Raw genomic sequence first — 24,004 nt, 5'->3', positions numbered from 1 at the left:
ATAGGTCAGTCCAGGGAAGACGGACAGGTCAAGGAGGTGGGATGAGGTTAGTAGGTAGCTGGGGGTGCGGCTTGGGGTGGGAGGAAGGGATGGGTGAGAGGAAGAACCGGTTAGGGAGGCAGAGACAGGTTGGACTGGTTTTGGGATGCAGTGGGTGGGGGGGAACAGCTGGGCTGGTTGTGTGGTGCAGTGGGGGGAGGGGATGAACTGGGCTGGTTTAGGGATGCAGTAGGGGAAGGGGAGATTTTGAAACTGGTGAAGTCCACATTGATACCATATGGCTGCAGGGTTCCCAGGCGGAATATGAGTTGCTGTTCCTGCAACCTTCGGGTGGCATCATTGTGGCAGTGCAGGAGGCCCATGATGGACATGTCATCAAGAGAATGGGAGGGGGAGTGGAAATGGTTTGCAACTGGGAGGTGCAGTTGTTTGTTGCGAACTGAGCGGAGGTGTTCTGCAAAGCGGTCCCCAAGCCTCCGCTTGGTTTCCCCAATGTAGAGGAAGCCGCACCGGGTACAGTGGATGCAGTATACCACATTGGCAGATGTGCAGGTGAACCTCTGCTTAATGTGGAATGTCATCTTGGGGCCTGGGATGGGGGTGAGGGAGGAGGTGTGGGGACAAGTGTAGCATTTCCTGCGGTTGCAGGGGAAGGTGCCGGGTGTGGTGGGGTTGGAGGGCAGTGTGGAGCGAACAAGGGAGTCACGGAGAGAGTGGCCTCTCCGGAAAGCAGACAGGGGAGTGGATGGAAAAATGTCTTGGGTGGTGGGGTCGGATTGTAAATGGCGGAAGTGTCGGAGGATAATGCGTTGTATCCGGAGGTTGGTAGGGTGGTGTGTGAGAACGAGGGGGATCCTCTTGGGGCGGTTGTGGCGGGGGCGGGGTGTGAGGGACGTGTCGCGGGAAATGCGGGAGACGCGGTCAAGGGCGTTCTCGATCACCGTGGGGGGAAAGTTGCGGTCCTTAAAGAACTTGGACATCTGGGATGTGCGGGAGTGGAATGTCTTATCGTGGGAGCAGATGCGGCGGAGGCGGAGGAATTGGGAATAGGGGATGGAATTTTGCAGGGGGGTGGGTGGGAGGAGGTGTATTCTAGGTAGCTGTGGGAGTCGGTGGGCTTGAAATGGACATCAGTTACAAGCTGGTTGCCTGAGATGGAGACAGAGGTCCAGGAAGGTGAGGGATGTGCTGGAGATGGCCCAGGTGAACTGAAGGTTGGGGTGGAAGGTGTTGGTGAAGTGGATGAACTGTTCGAGCTCCTCTGGGGAGCAAGAGGCGGCGCCGATACAGTCATCAATGTAACGGAGGAAGAGGTGGGGTTTGGGGCCTGTATATAATAAAGTGTGAAGCTGGATGAACACAGCAGGCCAAGCAGCATCTTAGGAGCACAAAAGCTGACGTTTCGGGCCTCTCTGATGAAGGGTCTAGGCCCGAAACGTCAGCTTTTGTGCTCCTGAGATGCTGCTTGGCCTGCTGTGTTCATCCAGCTTCACACTTTATTATCTTGGATTCTCCAGCATCTGCAGTTCCCATTATCTCTATTATTCCAACATGTCTGGTTTAGGACTATCACTAACTCTTTACTCAAATGTAATTTAGTTTTACTATATTTTCCTGAGGAGCACAGCTCTGTATAACCAGCTGCAACCAAGGATTTCACAGAATTGCTGAGCAAAGTAAAACTCAAAGGAGCAATGGATGTTTTCCCCAGATTTAGATATTTCTAACAGACCTTAAAGACTTTGCAAAATTGTAAAGCCTCCTAAGGTAAATAAAAATCCATTAATGCTACCAAAGAAGCTCCCTTAAACTCTTTTCAAGGAAGTCACAATGGCTACAGAAATATTTACAAGCTAATAATTAACTTCAGATGCACAAAAGCCATACCTAAATTGTATGAAAAATAACAGTTGGGTCTGGGTGGGATGCCATACAGTGGATGGTGTGGACTCGATGGGCTGAATAGCCTGCTTTCACACTGCAGGGATTCCATGATTCTGTTTTATGAAGGTTCATACCGGACTCAACATTAACTGTCTTCCTCACTGCACAAATGCTGCCAGACCTGATGAATTTCACCAGCATTTTCCATCCTGATTTCAGATGCCCGTTCATAAAAACCGATGAAGTTTTTGCTTCATTGAAGCAAGTAAAGAATTGCTTCAATTTGTACACCTACTTATTGCAAACTGGCTAAAATTAACAGTGGGATGTCAATCTGATTTTGACTAGGTTGAGGCCTATGGTGTACAGCCACTGGCAATGCTGTGCTTATGAGTAAGTTTGGCAGTGGGCCATATTATGGCTTGTGGTACAGGCTCCCTGATGAGTCAGGAGCTATGCATGTCTCGTATTTCCGAGCATGCGCATTTATCTATCTGCTCATAAATATGATAACAAGGTGTGGAGCTGGATGAATGCAGTAGCCCAGGCAGCATCAGAGGAGCAGGAAACTTGCCCCTTGAGTGGGTGTTAAATGCCTTTTCTGCAGCCTGACCTGCCCATTAAGTCCCACCCTCCTAAAATTTCTTTGTGATCAGATTCCTGAGGGGCAAAAAATCGTGGCATTGTCATAACTAATGGGTGCTTGAGGAGTTGAGAAGGAAATAATTGTACAGCAATGGTCATAAAAATTCATAATGACAGCAGTAAAGTAGTAATCAATACAGTGTTGAATATTTTACAAAGAAGCATCTTACAGGGCTCCAGATACATTTCATCGAGTCTCATCATCATTGGAAAACAATTTTTAGCTGGTTTGGTAGGTGAATCAACTTATAAAACATAACCCACCTATCTCATCTGTTTAAGGTTTTTATAATTGACATCTTGCAGCCATGGACTTTTTAAATTACAGTATTGAATGTGGGTTCATAGAATAATTTCAGCAGGTTGGCATTGAATCAAAGAATTCCTACAGTGTGGAAATAGGCCATTCTGCCCATCAAGCCCACATGGCCGTTCTGAAGAGGATCCCACCCAGACCCACTCCCCTCCCCTAACTCTGTAACCTTGCATTTTCCGTGGCTACTCCCTCTAGCCTGCACACCCACCAGACACAAAGGGCAATTTAGCATGGCCGATCCACCTAGCCTGCACATCTTTGAACTCTGAGGAAACAGGAGCACCCGGAGGAAACCCACGCAGACACAAGGAGAATGTGCAAACTCCACACAGACAGTTGCCCGAGGGTGGAATCAAACGTGGGTCCCTGGTGCTGTGAGGCAGCAGTGCTATCCATTCAATGGGCTGAAGGGTTTCTTTTGTGCTGTATGACCCTATAACTCTGACTTAAGGTGGCAACTTGCTGACGAGCTTATTGTTTGACCATCAGCTTTTATTTGGATGAATATCTGAAATTGAATCTGAGCCGGTCTCAGATGTTAAGACATATCTTAAACTGCTGCTGAACTGCTGTTTCTAACAGAGATAATGGGAACTGCAAATGCTGGAGAATCCAAGATAACAAGGTTTGGAGCTGGATGAACACAGCAGGCCAAGCAGCATCATAGGACCAAGAAAGTTGATGTTTCGGGCCAAGATGCTGCTTGGCCTGCTGCGTTCATCCAGCTCCACGCCTTGCTGTTTCTAACAGACAGTTTAAGTCAGTAAGTTGAAATAACTGCATCTGTTTATTTTCCAGATTACAGTGATGGCTTTGATCTTAGCGATGCTCTCAAAGATGATCCCACTAAACCCCCAAGTATGTATTGATGAGGAATGTGTTTACACAAAGATTCGTTTGTAACTAAGTTATTACTAACACTCTGATGTTTTTAATTGGCATGATAGTTTGATATGTAGTTTAAAAAAAATTCATTCACGGGATGTGGTTGCCTCTGGCTGGGTCAGCATTTATTGTCCTTCCCTTATTTGGCTTGAGCCATTTTAAAGCCAGCTACATCGCTGTGGGCCTGGAGTCACATGTGGGTCAACCAGGTAAGAATGGCAGATTACCTTGCGAGAGGACATTGAGTATTGACAACAATTAACTGGTCATATGGACATCCAGCTTGGCAGTTCTGAAGAAGGGTCACTGGACGCAACGTTAACTCTGATTTCTTTCCACAGATGCTGCCAGACCTGCTGAGATTTTACGGCAATTTCTATTTTTTTTGTCCCCAGAATATTAGTCGGGGCGCTGGTTACCAGTCTAGTGGCATTACCACAGCCTCTCCTTAATTACTGTGATCTGTACAGAAAGTTCAGTTTCCTGGCATGTTGCCTGGTTTGGAGGGTATTAGCTATGAGGAGAGATTGCATCAACTTGGTTTCTTTCCACTTGAATTTCAAAGGATGAGGGGATAACCTGATGGAAGTTTACAAAATTATGAGAGGCGTGGATAGAACGGGTAGTCAGACTGTATTGTTTCCCCAGGGTAGAAATGCCAATGGGTGACATAGGTGTAAGTTTTAAAGGAGATATGAGAGGCAACTTCTTACATCGAGTGGTAAGTGCCTGGAATGTGTTGCCGAGGGAGTTGGGCGAGGCAGAAACAATAGTAACACTTAAGAGGCATTTTGTCAAATATGGGAATAGTCAGGGAATAAAGGGGTATGGATTCCATAGAGGTAGAAGGGTTTAGTTTAGAAAGGCATCACGTGTTGGCGCAGTCTTGGTGGGCCGGAGGGCTTGTTCCTATGCTATAATGCTCTTTTGTTTTTTGTTCTTCTTCTCCATTTTAAATTGATGTGACTTAGCTGTGTGGAGGCTTTACTCAGAGCGCGATGTGGTTGCTGTCCCTGTTGCTGCCATCTTAGATCGAGGTTAGATCGAGGAGAGAAGTTCTTTTGAGGCTAGAACTCACCAATAGATGTTCCAGTCAGGGAGAGTATCCAGATGAGGCAGAAAAAAGCAGTAAAACACTCCATACACCTCCCCCTGTCAGACAACCTGAAGCATCCAGCTGCCCTGCTGTGATTTATCTGCACTAACCATTTTGCCCGAGAAGGTAACCTTGAGTCGAGCTGTACATAAGGAGGTCATTCAACTCTTTGTGCTTGAGCCAAGTCTTTGAAAATATTGTCTAATTAGTCTGTCTGCTTCCCTGTACGTTTGCAATTTTTTTTTTCTTTTTAATGAGTTGGAATTAGCTTTATTGTCACATATACTCTCTCAAATACAGTGAAGAGTAGCCGCTTATGCTGCCACCTTAGTCACAAAGTTACCCAGGTGCATATTCCTGATTACACATTCCTTGTGGGGGGGTGGGGGAATAGACAAAAAGTCCAGCATTACAGAAATTTGTAAGTGCAAATTAATAGTAATAAATTAGAAAAAAAAAGAAATAAATTGTTCAGAATAACAGTGCTTCCATGATAAGGTAAGAAAGAAAGAAAGGTTGATGCCTAAATTTCCTTTGAGCTCTCTGCTCATGTCATAGAACCATAGAAAAAATGCGGCACAGAAAGAAGCCATTCAGCCCATTGGCTCAGAAAGCTAAAAACTATTTAAAGTCCCACTTTCCAGCACCTGTTCTATAAATGCAGGAAAGACATTCCAGTTGCCATAAGACCATAAGACATAGGAGTGGAAGTAAGGCCATTCAGCCCATCAAGTCCACTCCGCCATTTAAATCATGGCTGATGGGCATTTCAACACCTCTTCCCTGCACTCTCCCCGTAGCCCTTGATTCCTTTTGAGATCAAGAATTTGTCGATCTCTGCCTTGAAGGCATCCAACATCCCGGCCTCCACTGCACTCTGCGGCAATGAATTCCACAAGCCCACCACTCTCTGGCTGAAGAAATGTCGTCTCATTTCAGTTTTAAATTTACCCCCTCTAATTCTAAGGCTGTATCCACGGGTCCTAGTCTCCCCACCTAAAGGAAACCACTTCCCAGCGTCCACCCCTTCTAAACCATACATTATCTTGTAAGTTTCTATTAGATCTCCCCTCAACCTTCTAAACTCTAATGAGTACAATCCCAGGATTCTTAGCCGTTCATCATACGTTAAACCTACCATTCCAGGGATCATCCATATGAATCTCCGCTGGACACGCCCCAGGGCTAGTATGTCCTTCCTGAGGTGTGGGGCCCAAAATTGGAAGATCCCTTTGCACTTCTGATTTGCGAATTTTCTCACCATTTAGAAAATAGTCCATGCCTGTATTCTTTTTACCAAAGTGCAAAACCTCACATTTACTCACATTGAATTTCATCAGCCATTTCTTGGACCACTCTCCGAAACTGTCTAAATCTTTCTGCAGCTTCCCCACCTCCTCAGTACTACCTGCCTGTCCACCATCTTCGTATCATCGGCAAACGTCGCCAGAATGCCCCCAGTCCCTTCATCCAGATCATTAACATATAAGGTGAACAGCTACGGCCCCAACGCGGAACGCTGCGGGACACCACTCATCACCTGTTGCCATTCCGAAAAAGAGCCTTTTATCCCAACTCTCTGCCTTCTGTCAGACAGCCAATCTTCAATCCAAGCCAATAGCTCACCTCGAACACCATGGGCCCTCACCTTGCTCAGCAGCTTCCCGTGAGGCACTGTATCAAAGGCCTTTTGGAAGTCTAGATAGTTAACATCTACTGGGTTTCCCTGGTCTAACATACTTTTTACCTCTTCAAAGAATTCTAACAGGTTTGTCAGGCACGACCTCCCCTTACTAAAACCATGCTGACTTGTTTTAATTTGACCCTGCACTTCCAGGAATTTAGAAATCTCATCCTTGACAATGGATTCTAGAATTTTACTAACTACCGAAATTAGGGTAATTGGCCTATAATTTTCCATCTTTTGCCTTGATCCTTTCTTAAACAAGGGAGTTACAACAGCAATTTTCCAATCATCTGGGACTTTTCCTGACTCCAGTGACTTTTGAAAGATCGCGACCAAAGCCTCCACTATTTCCTCAGCCACCTCCCTTAGAACTCTAGAATGTAGCCCATCGGGGCCAGGAGATTTATTAATTTTTAGACCCTTTAGCTTTTCTAGCACTTTCTCTTTTGTAATGCCTACGTACTCAACTCTGCCCCCTGGCTCTCCCTAATTGTTGGCATACTACTCATGTCTTCCACTGTGAAGACTGACACAAAGTACTTATTAAGTTCTTCAGCTATTTCCTTATCTCCCATCACTAGCCTTCCAGCATCAATTTGGAGCGGCCCAATATCTACTTTTGCCTCTCGTTTGTTTCTTATGTATTGAAAGAAGCTTTTACTATAATTTCTAATATTACTAGCTAGCCTACCTTCATATTTGATCCTCTCCTTCCTCATTGCTCTCTTTGTTATCCTCTGTTTGTTTTTGTAGCCTTCCCAATCTTCTGATTCCCCAGTGCTCTTGGCCACTTTATAGGCTGTCTCTTTTTCTTTGATATATTTCCTGACTTCCTTTGTCAGCCATGGCTGTCTAATCCCACCCTGGATAATAAAATGTGAGGCTGGATGAACACAGCAGGCCAAGCAGCATCTCAGGAGCACAAAAGCTGACGTTTCGGGCCTAGACCCTTCATCAGAGAGGGGGATGGGGGGAGGGAACTGGAATAAATAGGGAGAGAGGGGGAGGCGGACCGAAGATGGAGAGTAAAGAAGATAGGTGGAGAGGGTGTAGGTGGGGAGGTAGGGAGGGGATAGGTCAGTCCAGGGAAGACGGACAGGTCAAGGAGGTGGGATGAGGTTAGTAGGTAGCTGGGGGTGCGGCTTAGGGTGGGAGGAAGGGATGGGTGAGAGGAAGAACCGGTTAGGGAGGCAGAGACAGGTTGGACTGGTTTTGGGATGCAGTGGGTGGGGGGGAAGAGCTGGGCTGGTTGTGTGGTGCAGTGGGGGGAGGGGATGAACTGGGCTGGTTTAGGGATGCAGTAGGGGAAGGGGAGATTTTGAAACTGGTGAAGTCCACATTGATACCATATGGCTGCAGGGTTCCCAGGCGGAATATGAGTTGCTGTTCCTGCAACCTTCGGGTGGCATAATTGTGGCAGTGCAGGAGGCCCATGATGGACATGTCATCAAGAGAATGGGAGGGGGAGTGGAAATGGTTTGCGACTGGGAGGTGCAGTTGTTTGTTGCGAACTGAGCGGAGGTGTTCTGCAAAGCGGTCCCCAAGCCTCCGCTTGGTTTCCCCAATGTAGAGGAAGCCGCACCGGGTACAGTGGATGCAGTATACCACATTGGCAGATGTGCAGGTGAACCTCTGCTTAATGTGGAATGTCATCTTGGGGCCTGGGATGGGGGTGAGGGAGGAGGTGTGGGGACAAGTGTAGCATTTCCTGCGGTTGCAGGGGAAGGTGCCGGGTGTGGTGGGGTTGGAGGGCAGTGTGGAGCGAACAAGGGAGTCACGGAGAGAGTGGTCTCTCCGGAAAGCAGACAGGGGAGGGGATGGAAAAATGTCTTGGGTGGTGGGGTCGGATTGTAAATGGCGGAAGTGTCGGAGGATAATGCGTTGTATCCGGAGGTTGGTAGGGTGGTGTGTGAGAACGACCCTACCAACCTCCGGATACAACGCATTATCCTCCGACACTTCCGCCATTTACAATCCGACCCCACCACCCAAGACATTTTTCCATCCCCTCCCCTGTCTGCTTTCCGGAGAGACCACTCTCTCCGTGACTCCCTTGTTCGCTCCACACTGCCCTCCAACCCCACCACACCCGGCACCTTCCCCTGCAACCGCAGGAAATGCTACACTTGTCCCCACACCTCCTCCCTCACCCCCATCCCAGGCCCCAAGATGACATTCCACATTAAGCAGAGGTTCACCTGCACATCTGCCAATGTGGTATACTGCATCCACTGTACCCGGTGCGGCTTCCTCTACATTGGGGAAACCAAGCGGAGGCTTGGGGACCGCTTTGCAGAACACCTCCGCTCAGTTCGCAACAAACAACTGCACCTCCCAGTCGCAAACCATTTCCACTCCCCCTCCCATTCTCTTGATGACATGTCCATCATGGGCTTCCTGCACTGCCACAATGATGCCACCCGAAGGTTGCAGGAACAGCAACTCATATTCCGCCTGGGAACCCTGCAGCCATATGGTATCAATGTGGACTTCACCAGTTTCAAAATCTCCCCTTCCCCTACTGCATCCCTAAACCAGCCCAGTTCATCCCCTCCCCCCACTGCACCACACAACCAGCCCAGCTCTTCCCCCCCCACCCACTGCATCCCAAAACCAGTCCAACCTGTCTCTGCCTCCCTAACCGGTTCTTCCTCTCACCCATCCCTTCCTCCCACCCCAAGCCGCACCCCCAGCTACCTACTAACCTCATCCCACCTCCTTGACCTGTCCGTCTTCCCTGGACTGACCTATCCCCTCCCTACCTCCCCACCTACACCCTCTCCACCTATCTTCTTTACTCTCCATCTTCGGTCCGCCTCCCCCTCTCTCTCTATTTATTCCAGTTCCCTCCCCCCATCCCCCTCTCTGATGAAGGGTCTAGGCCCGAAACGTCAGCTTTTGTGCTCCTGAGATGCTGCTTGGCCTGCTGTGTTCATCCAGCCTCACATTTTATTATCTTGGAATCTCCAGCATCTGCAGTTCCCATTATCTCTCCCACCCTGGATAATCTTTCTTTTCTTTGGAATGAACCTCTGTACTGTGTCCTCAATTACACCCAGAAACCCCTGCCATTGTTGTTCTACTGTCTTCCCCGCTAGGCTCTGCTTCCAGTCGATTTTCGTCAATTCCTCTCTCATGCCCCTGTAATTACCTTTATTTAACTGTAACACCATTACACCCGATTTTGCCTTCTCTCTTTCAAACTGCAGACTGGACTCTACCATATTATGATCGCTGCCTCCTAAGTGTTCCCTTACTTTAAGGTCTTTTATGACGTCAGGCCCATTATGTAGCACTAAGTCCAGAATAGCCTGCTCCCTGTGGACTCCATCAGAAGCTGTTCCTAAAAGCCATCCTGCAAACATTCCATGAATTCTTTCTTTGGATCCACCAGCAACATTATTCACCCAGACCGCCTGCATATTGATGTCCCCCATGATCACAGCGACCTTGCCTTTCTGACATGCCCTATTTATTTCTTGGTGCATCTTGCGCCCCTGGTCCTGATCACTGTTAGGAGGTCTGTACATAACTTCCATTATAGTTTTTTTGCCTTTGTGGTTCCTCAATTCCACCCACACAGACTCCACATCTTCTGACCCTATGCCATTTAGTGCCGTAGATTTAATTCCATTCTTAATTAACAAGGCAACCCCACCCCCTCTGCCCACCTCCCTGTCTTTTCGATATGTTGTGAATCCTTGGATGTTTAACTGCCAGTCCTGAGCTCCGTGCAACCACGTCTCTGTGATGCCTACCACATCATAATCATTCAAGGTGATTTGTGCTGTTAATTCATCTACTTTGTTGCAAATACTACGAGCATTTAGATAAAGTGTCTTAATGCTAGCTTTCTTATCATTATTAGAGAGGTTGGAAATCCCAAGATGTCTTAAGCTATCCTTCCTTTGTGCTGTATTTCTAGTCTGCCTCGAGCTTAAACCCACCTGTATACATGCTATCCTGTTGCTTATGTTTCCATTTAACTCCATACTCCCTGTCTCTTTCACTTTCCCTTCCCCCCCCGACTCACTAGTTTAAAGTCCTACTGACCACCCTATTTATCCTTTTCGCTAGAACACTGGTTCCAGATCGGTTCAGGTGGAGACCGTCCCAACGGTACAGATCCCCCCGGTTCCAAAACTGATGCCAATGCCCCATGAAATGGAACCCTTCTTTCCCACACCAGGGAAGTTTGGAACCAGTGGATCAAAATCTAAGGACACAGGGATTGAGATGAGGAGAAATTTATTTAACCAGAGCCCATAAAGCCAAAACGCTGAACATTTTCAAGCGGGAGTTAGTTATAATTGTTAGGGATAATAGGATCAAAGAATATGGAAAAAGGATAGTGAGTGGGATGATCAGCGACAATATTGAATGACAGAGCAGGCTTAAAGGGCTGAATAGCCCATACTTCCTCCTCTTTTCTACATTTCTAAATCCAAGCTCTGTCCGTAAGAGAATTTGCGATTCAGAAGGGAATAACTCGACCCGAGAAGTGATTCTGCAACTAGCAAGCTGTTTAACCAGCGCTGCTTAATTCTAGGCACCACATTTCAGAAAGGATGTTCAAGCATATGGCCTACTCCTGCACCGATTGCCTACTGTCAATTGTCACAGTGGGCTTACACAGGAGGCTTATAGGAATGGCACCCCATCATTAAATGGTGAGACCGAAGAACTTGGGTTGCTCTCCTTAGAGCAGAGAAGGTGAAAAGGCCACTGATCAAGGTGTTCAAATGGCTTTCGCAGAAGTCAGTAACTGGAGGGCACAGAGACAGGGTGACATTTGTAGAACAAATGCAGCACGTGATTACGATCTGGAATGTGCTGGCTGAAAGAAGAGCAGAAGTAGATTTAATAGTGATTTGCAAAAGCGAAATGGATAAGTACTGAAAGGGAAAACATTTGAAGCGTTGTGGGATAGCACAAGGAGCAGAAATGATTAGGTAGGTCTTTTCAGGGAGCAGGAATGGGTACAAAGCGCTGAATGGCCTTCTTTGATGCTACTCCCTCTCTGGCTGGCCATTACTCCTGGCACAGTTACACCAGTGGTAGTAACATCAACTGAGGGCAAAGCTGGCTAATCTGAGCTCAAACTTGGATTACTTCGGTCTCCCTGGCTCAGAAACTGCTCCACATGGCAGCATCGTTAGACACAGAGAATAACCCAGAGGATGTAAGTTCGAATCCTGCCATGGCAGCTGTGGAAACTTAAATGAACTGATAAATGTAGAATGAAATGCTCATGGAACTGTTTTTTGTTTACTGAATTCATTCATGGGTATCACTGTCTGAGCCTTCTTGAACCACTGCTGTCCATTGCTATCAAAAAGCTATTAAGAGATAGTAGGAACTGCTGATGCTGGAGAATCTGAGATAACAAGGTTCCAGTCAGCTTTCCTGCTCCTCTGATGCCACGTGGCCTGCTGTGTTCACCCAGCTCTGCACCTTGTTATATCTGGTTCGCTCACTTGTTGCCTTTCACGGGAGGAAATTTGCTGTCCTTGCTTACTTTATCCAGCAGGTGGCTCCAGAACCACACCAAAGTGGTTGTCCATTAGCTGTCCTGTGATGTGTTCCAACAAGGCGCTTCCTTCTATCAAATCACAGTAGAAAGTTTGACCCTCCAACACCTGCGCATCACCCCCCACAAAACATTAGAAGTGGCAATTCGTATCGTTTTGATTAGATACTTTCAAAGTCCCAATCATTTCTGAACTCTGATTCTGAGTTTGGATACCATTATTGTGGCTGGACTGCACCCCAATTTAATTGCAATCCATTACATCCGAGAATAACAGCCCCCAAAAAACTATTTGTTTTGATTTGATTTATTATTGTCACATGTACCAAGATACAGTGAAAAGTGTTGTTTTGCATGCTATCCAGGCAAACCATGCCTTCTGAGGAATGGCCACTGAACCTGAAACGTTTGCTCTGTTTTCTCCTACACAGTTGCTGCCAGACCTTTTCAGCAACTTTGCTTTTGTTCCTGATTTAAGGCATCCGCAGTTCTTTCGGGTTATAAATCATACCTTACATAAGTACATCAGGGTAGTAGAACAGAATGCAAAATATAGTGTTACACCCACAGAGTATGTAAGTGTCTGAGTACTTAGACAAGAATTTAGGAAATTATAATAACTGTAATCACTTATTTTCCAGGTAATGATGATTTTGACCTGAGTGATGCTCTCAATGGTGATCCCATAAAGCCAGCAGGTGTGTATTGCTGGGCTACCTTTCTCGAAGGATGTGTTGACATGAAAACGGAGCAGGTATCTTGCGCGCAACGAGACAAACTGAAAGAAGCTAAGTGTGAGATTATCAGGGGTTAGGTTTCTACCTTCGTGACACAAAGCTCAAGTTGGGAAACCTCCACTTGTGAATAAGTCGTACCCTCCATCTAGGTAAGCAGTCCCGAGGTGGGTGAAGGGCAGATCAGATGCGTTAAGTGGCCCGTCTGAACTGTCTAAAACTTCAGCCCCACTGTACAAATGGTTGTTAAGCACTCTTCCCTAACTGCTCAACTCATTTGGTGGCACGCTGGCTTCGTGGTTAGTACTGCTGCCTCACAGCACCAGGAATCGGGTTGAATTCCACCCTCGGCCGACTGTCTGTGTTTGTGTGGAGTTTACACATTCTGCGCATGTTTGCGTGAGTTTCCTCTGGGTGCTCTGGTTTCTTCCCACTGTCCAAAGATGTGCAGGTTAGGTAGATTGTCCGTGGGAAATGCAGAATTTCAGTGCTACGGTGGGTGGGGTTGTGCAGTGGGTCTGGGTGGGATCCTTCTTGGAGGGTTGGTGTGGACTTGATGGGCCGAATGACCTGCTTCCATAGGCGTTCTAAGATCTATTCTGTGATCTATGAACTGAAGCCCACATCCCCCATCTCCTGTTTCCTCATCTCCTTTGCCACCTCCGTGCCCCCTCAATCCTACATGCCCTAGCCACAGCCAATCACGAAGACACATCCCTGTTATCAACATCCTCAAGGTTAGCATTGACGAGAAACCAGAACTATATAAATACAGTGGCCAAGGCATGTTTGGGAATGAAAGCCTGACATTTTACAGGTGTATTTAATCTGTTTTCTCTTAATATAACAGCTGGTAGCAGTTTTGATGATTCAGATCTTCAAGATGTTGTAAACAGTGATTATAAACCAGAGAAGACCAAATCTAAAGGTATTTCTTTCTTTCAGTCATATTTGTGTTCACATGAGGATGTCAAACAGCATAGATTGCTGAAACAAATTGTAGTGAGTAATGGCAGAAATTAAACTGATTTAGGTGATACCCTTAATGAGCGACAACAATGTCACAGACTCATACCCAGGCTTGGTAGTTTGTTATGAACATACTCTTCCATGACTCATTAGGCCAGTTTTCTGAGTCATGTTCTCAATAAAGACCAACAGAATTAGTGGCTGCTGTTGCTGTTCAATAAACCAAGGTGAACGGTGAACCAAAAAGACTGACAATGGAAAGTCTCTGAAATTTGAGAAGATAAAATGTCGCTGATACATGGCTCAGTGGTTTGCACTGTAGCCTCACAGCGCCAGGGACCCGGGTCCGATTCCGGCCTTGGGCGACTGTCTGGGTGGAGTTTGCACATTCTCCCCGTGTCTGCGTGGGTTTCCTCCGGGCGCCTCCATTTCCTCCCATAGTCCAAAGATGTGCAGGTTAGGTGGATCGGTCATGCTAAACCGCCCTGTAGTGTGCAGGCTGGGTGGGTTAGAGTTACATATCTTTTGAGGGTTGGTATGGACTTGATGGGCTGAATGGCCTGCTTCCATGCTATATTCTATAAACATGGTCGATATATCAGCGATTGTGGCAGACTGAACTCACCAAGACTAGATAAGCAACATCATCCAAATCTAAGGCCTCTACCTTTTTGAAAATCAAGAGTACCACCACAAAGTTCCCCTTAGAGCCACTCATTACCCTTGGCTTGGAAATATATCACCGTTCCTTCAATGTCGCTAGGTCAAAATCCTAGAATTCTTTCCCTTCAGCAGTTTAGGAAAACAGCTCACCACCTCCTTCTCAAGGCAATAGGGGATGGGCGATAAATGCTGGCCTAGCCAGTGCTGCTCATATTGACTGAATGAACTATTTTTAAACAAGTACCTGAAGATAGAAAATGAATTAATGTTTGGTTCGCTGCCATTCACTTTGAGAAGGCTAACCTGGAACAAATGTTTGCTTTCATTTGCTTCCTGTATCATCCTAACCATCATTAATCCCCTTTTCCCCGACGTTTGTAGCTCCCTGTCTATCTGAACTGTGTCAACCACAGCTCCACTGGTAGAAATTTTATCACCGAGTCAAAAGGTTCTGAGTTCAAACCCAGAACCAAAAATCTAATATAGTACTGAGGGAGCGCTGTCCTGTCAGAGGAGCCCTTGTTTGAATGAAACATTGGACTAAGGCCCTGACTGCTGCCTTTGGGTGTAAAGATCACATGCACTTTATCAAAGAAGGCGTTGGTCAACGTAAACCTCCCTTTCTCTGGTGTGTTTGTGTTTGTGTGTGTGTGTGTGTGTGTGTGTGTGTGATGGGCTTATTTTTACATTATTAATCCCGATTACCTGGGTGAGTTTTAGTGCAATAAAACTAACCTTTTGCTCACAGTACATAACTCGAGAAACTCTGTCTGGCTAAGTGTTTATTGTCCACATGCAGTCTAGTAAGTACACACTTAATCAGTGAATACTCAACCTTTATAACAAACAAAAAAATGAAGTGAGGAAAGTGGGGAAACCATTGAATTTGTCCTCATATGCTTGTAAAGGACTTCCAAAGTCTTTCATTGGCTGTAAAGCAGTTTGAATGATTGTGTGGTCATGAGAGGTGCTGTAAGAACTCAAGCCTTTATCATTCCCCAATACTATAGCTGCTTCTGTATCACAGTAGTTGGCTTCTGAAGCCTTTTGGCTATTTGTCCTTTCCCTCTTCTGCTCACTTTCCAATCTGTTAAAATAGCTTCCCCATTCCCCCACTTCAATTTTGGATTAAGACATGATCTCCAAAATATTCATCTAAATTTTCTCTCTTCAGATGCTAATAGACCTGTGAGAATTTTGCAATGTTTTATTTCCTTGGGTTTTGATGCTTGGGGCTGATGACACTGCAGTATTTGCAATGATAATGGGTTTTAATAGTGGGTGGTACAGGAAGATAAATTCCTCTGGTGAGTTTGTCCGCTTGGAGTGAAGACAGGGGAACTTTTCTGGACAGGTGTTAGAGGAAATGTAGATCAACCCGCTACCCCAAAGCTGAGATGGACACCGAAAACAAGTCTTTCCAGGTGAAGTAGCATTTCACCTGTACCTCCTCCAATCTTGTGTACTGTATTTGCTGCACCTAACGTGGCCTACTCTACATTGGAGAAACCAAACACAGACTGGGTGACTGCTTTGCGGAAACCTCCGGTCCATGTGCAGGCAGGACCATGACTTTCCCATAGCCGGTCATTTTAACACAGCATCCTGCTCACGTGCCCACTTGTCTATCCTCGGCATGTTGCAGTGCTCCAGCGAATCACAGTGCAAACTGTGAAGGAAGAATGTCTCATCTTCAGTCAAGGCGCCAAACAACCTTCTGGACTTAATATCGAGTTCAACACCTCCAAATCCTATTGCCCCAATAGGCAAGAATATGGAGCAAATGCTCATTCATTGGATTAAAATGCATGTCAGCCATGGTGTGATTTGATGACAAAACAGAACCGAAGGGTCGAATGGCCTATGCCTACGCTACCAGACCTGAATACTTTTGGATTTTTTTGTAAAGCACCCTGCTATCATTGCATTCATTGATGTCAATGTGAATTGAAATGTATTGTGTTCTGACGTGTATGCAACATAGTGAACGTCGTAGTGTAAATATGTAGCTTTATAAACACCATGGTATCAACTGGCTTCTCTTGTTTTAAATCTCTTCAGCTCAGGACCCTCCAACAGTGATTGACGTCATCACTGACCTTGTGATGGCTTTAATAGGTGGAACATCTGAACAAGTGAAGAAGTTGTGTTTCAGTTTGCTAGGTAAGAATACTATATGGCTCCGTGTATGGTACATACAGCCATCTGGACTAGGAGCAGAAGTGGTCCTCTTGGGCCTTCTGCACCATTCTGTATGATCACAGCTAATCTGATCACACCACGTTCACACCTACCCTGATTAACCTTTGGGTCTCTCATTCGTAAAGATGCTGTCTACTGCTGCTAAAATTTTCAATGGTCCCACTTCTGCTTCTGTCTAGGGGAGAGCATTCCAAAGACCCATGACCCTCTGAGAGAAAATCTTCTTGCATATCTGTCTGAGATGGAAGAACCCTATTTTCAAACTGTGATCCCTATTTCTACGCCCTCCACAAAGTGAAACAGCCTTTCAGTGTCCACCCTGTAAAGTCCTCTCAGGATCTCTCCTTATTGAATCCTGTCTTGATCTTCCAAGCTCTAATGGAAACAAACCAATCCTGTCACCTTTCTTCTGTCAGTCATGTGAACCTTCTTTGAATTATTTCTAAAGCGTTTTATATCCTTTCTTAAATAACGAGGCCAAAACTAAGAAGAACTGTCCTTCTCAACCTCTTCCCCTAACCTGAGGAATGTTGGTTCGAGATGGTGCCAACTCAGGGTGACTCTTTGTGAGCTGTTTACAGCTGATCTTATTCTCACATTTCTGACAATAGTTCTGTACTTTAAAACTTTAATTCGAAGTCTGTAAAAATTACTGTGCAGCTGTAACCTTGTTTGCTTTTCTCTATCTAAATACCCTCTGATCTGCATGTCCTTGTACGTTATGATCTGCGCATACTGCTCACACAACAAAACTCTTCACTATACTTTGCACATGACAACAATAAATAAAATGAAATCAAATATACAGACTACATCATGAAGCAGGATCGCTACTAGTTATTTCATAGAATTCCTTTGGGGTGGAAACAGGCCCTTTGGCCCAACAAGTCCACACTGACCCTCATAGCATCCCACCCAGATCCATTCCCCTGTGACCCACCTAATCTACACATCCTTGGACACTATAGGCAATTTAGCATGGCCAATCCACCCAGCTGGTACATCTTTGGACTGTGAGGGGAAACCAGAGCACAGGAGGAAACCCATACAGATACAGGGAGAATGTGCAAGCTCCACACAGACAGTCACCTGAGGGTGGAATCGAGCCCAGGACCCTGCTGCTGTGAGGCTGCAGTGCTAACCACTGAGCCACCGTGCTTACATAGTGGCTTTGTAACGGTAGACTTCAATGTATCGAAATGTTCCTTGACACTACACAGGTGAAAAGGAAAGAAGTTTTCCGTCTATATTCCTATCTCTTGGGAATTGTTTTTGTGTCTGAACAGTGGAAAGCTTCAACAAAAACTCTCTTTGCTTCAGCGATGCTCTAATTCTTTCAAATGTAGGCCCATTCTACTTGCTTTTTGTACGTCTTGTCATCAGAGGAATCCATGTAGCAATTCTACATTTGGGAATAAAGTGGCAGTTCTTTGAAAGAGATGCCATCAGAAAATTGGCTCCTTTCTGTGCTGATTCTTTAAGGGTGCAGTGTTAGATTAGCATATTTTTGGTGATAAAAGTCATAGGGTCATAAATATTGTTTGCAAATAAAAAGTTTTTATCACTGATTTCATTCAAATTTCTGACAGTGAAGCAATTAATAATTTTATTAAGAAATTTAAATATGGTAAAGATTGAATGTCAACAACATGCTATAAAATAAATACAACTCATTGCGCCACTAATATCCATTACAAGCCCATTGACTCCCACATCCTCACACCCCTCTTCCTGTAAAGACTCCATCCCATTCTCTCAGATCCTCTGTCTCTGTCACATCTGTTCAGATGAGGCCAACTTTGACAAGGGAGCCTCCAAAATGTCCACATTCTTCCTCAACCGAGGATTCCCCAGCTCCGTTGTTGACAGGGCCCTCAATCAGGTATGACCCATTTCCCGCAGTTCTGCCCTCACCCCTTCTCTTCCCTCCCACAACAGCGATAGGGGTCCCTTATCCTCACCTACCATCCCACCAGCATCCACATCCAGAAGATCATCAGACGCCATTTCCGCCACCACCAGACACATATTCCCCTCCCCTCCCTTGTCAGCCTTCTGCAGGGACCGTTCCCTCCGGGACACCCTCGTCCATACCTCCTTCACCCCCAACACCACCTCATAGCCCTATGGCACCTTCCCCTGGCAAAGGTGCAACACCTGCCCATTTACCTCCTCTCTCCCCAGTATTCAAGGGCCCAAACATACCTTCCAGGTGAAGCAACACTTCACCTGTACTTCCAAGAATCTAGTCTACTGCATTCGCTGCTCACAACGTGGTCTCCTCTAAATTGGGGAAATGAAGCGTAGACTTGGTGACCACTTTGCAGAACATCTATGTTCTGCTTGCAAAAAAGACCCTGAACTACCTGTTGCCTGCCTCTTCAATGCACCACCCTGCCCCTGGCCAACATCTCTGTCTCTGGATTCCTGCAGTGTTCCAGTGAAGCCCAGCACAAGCTGGAGGAACAACATCTCATTTTCCGCTTGGGGATCCTGCGGCCCTCCAGACTCAATATTGAGTTAAATTATTTTAGTGCCTAAACTCCCCCATGTCCCAGCCCCCTACCCCACACACCAGGCCTTGTTATCACATAGTCTGCCACTACACACGCCCTGTTGTTAATCATTAGTAGTCCCCATTAACAACTATTCACCCTCCCAGCCTGATCGTTAGCAACTCCTTTGTCTGTCCACCTGTCTTTCTCTCTCTTTGGGCTCTATCATATCGTTTACTCCCTACCCACCCATCTCCCTATTTTCTGCATATAAAGTGACGTTTTTATGCATATGAACTGATGATCAGAGGATTAGATAGGGTGGACAGTGAGAGTCTTTTTCCAAGGATGATGATGTCAGCTTGTACGAGGGGGCATAGCTACAAATTGAGGGGTGATAGATTTAAGACAGATGTCAGAGGCAGGATCTTTACTCGGAGAGTGGTAAGGGCGTGGAACGCCCTGCCTGCCAATGTAGTTAACTCAGCCACATTAGGGACATTTAAACAGTCGTTGGATAAGCAGATGGATGATGATGGGATAGCGTAGTGGGAAGGGGCTTAGATTAGTTCACAAGTCGGCACAACATCGAGGGCCGAAGGACCTGTACTGCGCTGTTTTGTTCTATGTTCTATGTTCTATGTTCTCCTAGCCACCATCAGTTCTGAGGAAGGTTCACCGGACCCGAAACGTTAACTGTTTTCTGCTCCACAGATGCTACCAGACCTGCTGAGCTTTTCCAGCAACTTTGATTTTGTTTTTGCAAACTCATTGTAGTCCCACTGGACCACTCTCATTTTAAAGAGAGAGAAAGAATTAACGACAAGTAGTGATGTTTTAAGCTGAAGGCCACCATTGGTCAGGGGAGGGGAGAGGTTGAGAAGGTGCATCCTTACATAAGAACATAACTAACAGGAGCAGGAGTAGGCCATCTGGCCCATCGAACCTGTTCTGCCATCCAAGAAGATCATGGCTGATCCTTTCATGGTCTCAGCTCCACTTACCCGCCCGCTCACCATAACCCTTAATTCCATTACTGTTCAAAAAGCTATCTATCTTTGCTTTAAAAACATTCACCAAGGTTGCCTTGGAGATAGGAAGAACTGCCGATGCTGGAGTCTGAGATAACACAGTGTAGAACTGGAGGAACACAGCAGGCCAGGCAGCATCAGAGGAGCAGGAAAACTGACGTTTCACTTCGGGACCCTTCTTCAGAAGGGTCCTGGCCTGAAACGTCAGCTTTCCTGCAGCTCTGGTGCTGCCTGGCCTGTTGTGTTCCTCCAGCACCCCACTAAGGTAGCCATAACTGTTTCACTGGGCAACTTTTAGGTGAAGAAGTTCTTCCTCAATTCAGTCCTAAGTCTGCTCCCTCTTATTTTGAGGCTATGCCCCCTCACCCTAGTTTGACCTGCCAGTGGAAACAACCTCCCTGCTTCTATCTTATCGAATCCCTTCAAAATGTTATGTGTCTCTGCAAGATTCCCCCCTTGTTCTTCTAAATTTCACAGAGTATAGCCCCAGTGTCCTCAAGCCAGCCTTGACATCTCCAGAATCAACTGAGTAAATCTCCTCTGCACCCCCTGCAGTGCCAGTACGTCCTTTCTCAAGGAATGAGACTAAAACTATACACACTACTCTGGGTGCGTGGTAATCCCAGTTAGTGCATGAATCGAACCTACACAACTGGCATCTCACTGCATCAGAGACCAGCCAACTGTGCTAACCAACTCCCTTAGGTACTGGATGATATGACACTGGATGATCACTGCAGGGAGATGGTAACTGAGAAAAAAGTTACCAGAATGCAAAATCTATTTGGTTGAATACTGAGATACTAGGCTACTAGACTAGGTGGGATTGAGGTTCACAAGGAAGAGGTATTAGAAATCCTACAGAGTGCGAAGGTAGATAAGTCCCCTGGGCCGGATGGGATTTATCCTCGGATCCTCTGGGAAGCCAGGGAGGAGATTGCCGAGCCTTTGGCGTTGATCTTTAACTCGTCATTGTCTACAGGAATAGTGCCATATGACTGGAGGATAGCAAATGTGGTTCCCCTGTTCAAGAAGGGGAGTAGAGACAACCCTGATAATTATAGACCAGTGGGCCTTACCTCAGTTGTTGGTAAAGTGTTGGAAAAGGCTATAAGGGATAGGGTTTATAATCATATAGAAAAGAATAAATTGATTAGGGATAGTCAGCACAATTTTGTGACGTATAGGTCGTGCCTCACAAACCTTATTGAGATCTTTGAGAAGGTGACCAAACAGGTAGATGAGAGTAAACCGGTTGATGTGGTGTATACGGATTTCAGCAAGGCGTTCAATAAGGTTCCCCACAATAGGCTATTGTACAAAATGCGGAGAAATGGGATTGTGGGAGATATAGCAGTTTGGATCGGAATTTGGCTTGCTGAAAGAAGACAGAGGGTGGTAGTTGATGGGAAATGTTCATCCTGGAGACCAGTTACTAGTGGTGTACCGCAAGGGTCGGTGTTGGGTCCACTGCCGTTTGTCATTTTTATAAATGACCTGGATGAGAGCGTAGAAGGACGGGTTAGTAAATTTGCAGACGACACTAAGGTCGGTGGAGTTGTGGATAGTGACGAAGGATGCTGTAGGTTGCAGAGAGACATAGATAAGCTGCAGAGCTGGGGTGAGAGGTGGCAAATGGAGTTTAATGCAGACAAGTGTGAGGTGATACACTTTGGTAGGAGTAACCGAAAGGCAAAGTACAGGACTAATGGTAAGATTCTTAGTAGTGTAGATGAGCAGAGAGATCTCGGTGTCCATGTACACAGATCCTTGAAAGTTGCCACCCAGGTTGACAGGGCTGTTAAGAAGGCATACAGTGTTTTAGCTTTTATTAATAGAGGGACCGAGTTCCAGAACCAAGAGGTTATGGTGAAGCTGTACAAAACTCTGGTGTGGCCGCACTTGGAGTATTGCGTACAGTTCTGGTCACCGCATTATAAGAAGGATGTGGAAGCTTTGGAAGGGGTGCAGAGGAGATTTACTAGGATGTTGCCTGGTATGGAGGGAAGTTCTTCCAAGGAAAGGCTGAGGGACTTGAGGCTGTTTTCGTTAGAGAGAAGAAGGTTGAGAGGTGACTTAATTGAGACGTATAAAATAATCAGAGGGTTATATAGGGTGGATAGGGAGACCCTTTTTCCTAGGATGGTGACAGCGAGCACGAGGGGGCATAGCTTTATATTGAGGGGTGAAAGATATAGGACAGATGTCAGAGGTAGTTTCTTTACTCAGAGTAGTAAGGGAATGGAACGCTTTGTCTGCAACGGTAGTAGATTCGCCAACTTTAAGTACATTTAAGCCATCACTGGACAAGCATATGGACGTACATTGGAATAGTGTAGGTTAGATGGGCTTCAGATCGGTATGACAGGTTGGCACAACATCGAGGGCCGAAGGTCCTGTACTGTGCTGTTATGTTCTATGAATGGCCTACTGAGGTGAGACAGGAAATGCATTGGTTTTAGTCATTAATCGATTCTGTTTCTATTAACAGAAATGTTCACCGAACAGTACATGAATGTGTCAGACCAGTGAAAGGATGCTCAATGGTATGTATTCAAGTGACAAACATTTGTGCCGGAAACCTGTTCCGATTGAACACATAGTGACTAATTTTGATTTGCCCCCAATACCCTCTTTTGATGTGGAAACAGTGAATGCTGGAAATGTTCAGCAGGCCAGGCAGCATTTGTGGAGAGGAAAGCAAAGTTGCCATTTCAGGTTGCTGATCTCTCAATCAGAAATGGAAAACGTCAGGTTGAGTGGAGCAGCTTTTAAGGCAGTACAATAAAACAGCATTAAAATAGAATTGTAGATTGGAGGGCAGGAGTGAGAGAAGTTATTTTTCTCTGTCCCTCTGTCATGGATGTACTGACAAGGCCTGTGTCTTTTTACTTGTCCCTAATTGCCCTAGAACTGAGGCTTGTTATACCATTCCAGAGGCATTTAAGTATCAAATACATTGTAGCTTAGGAAGTGTATGTCGACCAGATCAGGTAAGGATATCCAATTCCTTTCCCTAAGAACATCAGCGACCCAGGCGGATTTGCACAACCGCCAATGATGGTCACCATCACTGAGATTAGCTTCTAATTTATTGCTTTGAAGATAAATTTCACAACCTAGCCTGGTGAGATTTGAACCTTTGTACCCAGAGGATGCACCCAGGCCTCCTGGACAATTAGCCCGTGATAATACCACTGTCTTCCCCATTGGTGCTGGTGTCAGGCAAAAGGGAGTCAGGAACAAAGTGGGTAAAGAAGCAGAAAGAGAGTTCACAGTGATCTATTGGACTCAGAGGTTGAGGCAAACAGAAAGATTTACAGCGAAGCCTTTGATCCAGGAATGTGAAACTTAATGACCAAGTAGAAAATTGGACGGAAAAATCTCATCGATATGAAAGGGTGGTTGCTTCTTTCTTCCTAGGCGCTGAATGTTGCTGGTGTTTTCCACTTTGTATTCCAGCCAGGAAGCTGCTCACATGGCAACAGCACATCCTGGTGTCCATGATCCCCTTCGCTGGGAGTCTATGTGACTGGGTCTGCTGCTCCCGAACCCTGGGGTGAAAAAGTTCCAGGACACCCAGCGATCGACAAACTGACAACCTCCAGTTACAGCGTCAACTCTTCAGGAGAGGCTGTGACGTTCTCAACATGGGCTGGATAACCACTTAATGTGCCACCCGTGCACTCTCCTTGCTAATACCATGCAGCTGGGCCCCTCCACCCACAGAAACAGGGTTGCCTCCTACTTTTGACACCTTAGGGCCCCTGTAAGATTCTGCCTGGGGTCTCAGTTGGTGATGGCTGCATTGAGAGAGTTCTGCCTGCCTTGCTGAGCATTTTCTGCTTTTAATCCCTGGATCCCACT

General features: G+C 46.1%; 1 protein-coding gene across 1 annotated transcript in view; it reads left to right on the top strand.

The window, feature by feature from the left end:
• LOC125453317 (CD99 antigen-like protein 2) overlaps window positions 1–24,004 on the top strand; it is a 53,741-nt gene that overhangs the window by 21,323 nt on the left and 8,414 nt on the right. The window contains exons 5-9 of the mRNA XM_048532722.2: window positions 3,644–3,703; window positions 12,685–12,741; window positions 13,628–13,705; window positions 16,471–16,572; window positions 22,629–22,683. Of these exons, the coding sequence (XP_048388679.2) occupies window positions 3,644–3,703; window positions 12,685–12,741; window positions 13,628–13,705; window positions 16,471–16,572; window positions 22,629–22,669 (338 nt within the window). The 3' untranslated portion in view covers window positions 22,670–22,683. The remainder of the gene's footprint in view (window positions 1–3,643; window positions 3,704–12,684; window positions 12,742–13,627; window positions 13,706–16,470; window positions 16,573–22,628; window positions 22,684–24,004) is intronic.

The sequence above is a fragment of the Stegostoma tigrinum genome, chromosome 6 (assembly GCF_030684315.1).
Source record: "Stegostoma tigrinum isolate sSteTig4 chromosome 6, sSteTig4.hap1, whole genome shotgun sequence".
Classification (NCBI taxonomy): domain Eukaryota; kingdom Metazoa; phylum Chordata; class Chondrichthyes; order Orectolobiformes; family Stegostomatidae; genus Stegostoma; species Stegostoma tigrinum.
Note: the sequence above shows the minus strand (reverse complement) of the source record. Positions and strands in the feature narration are given on the sequence as shown.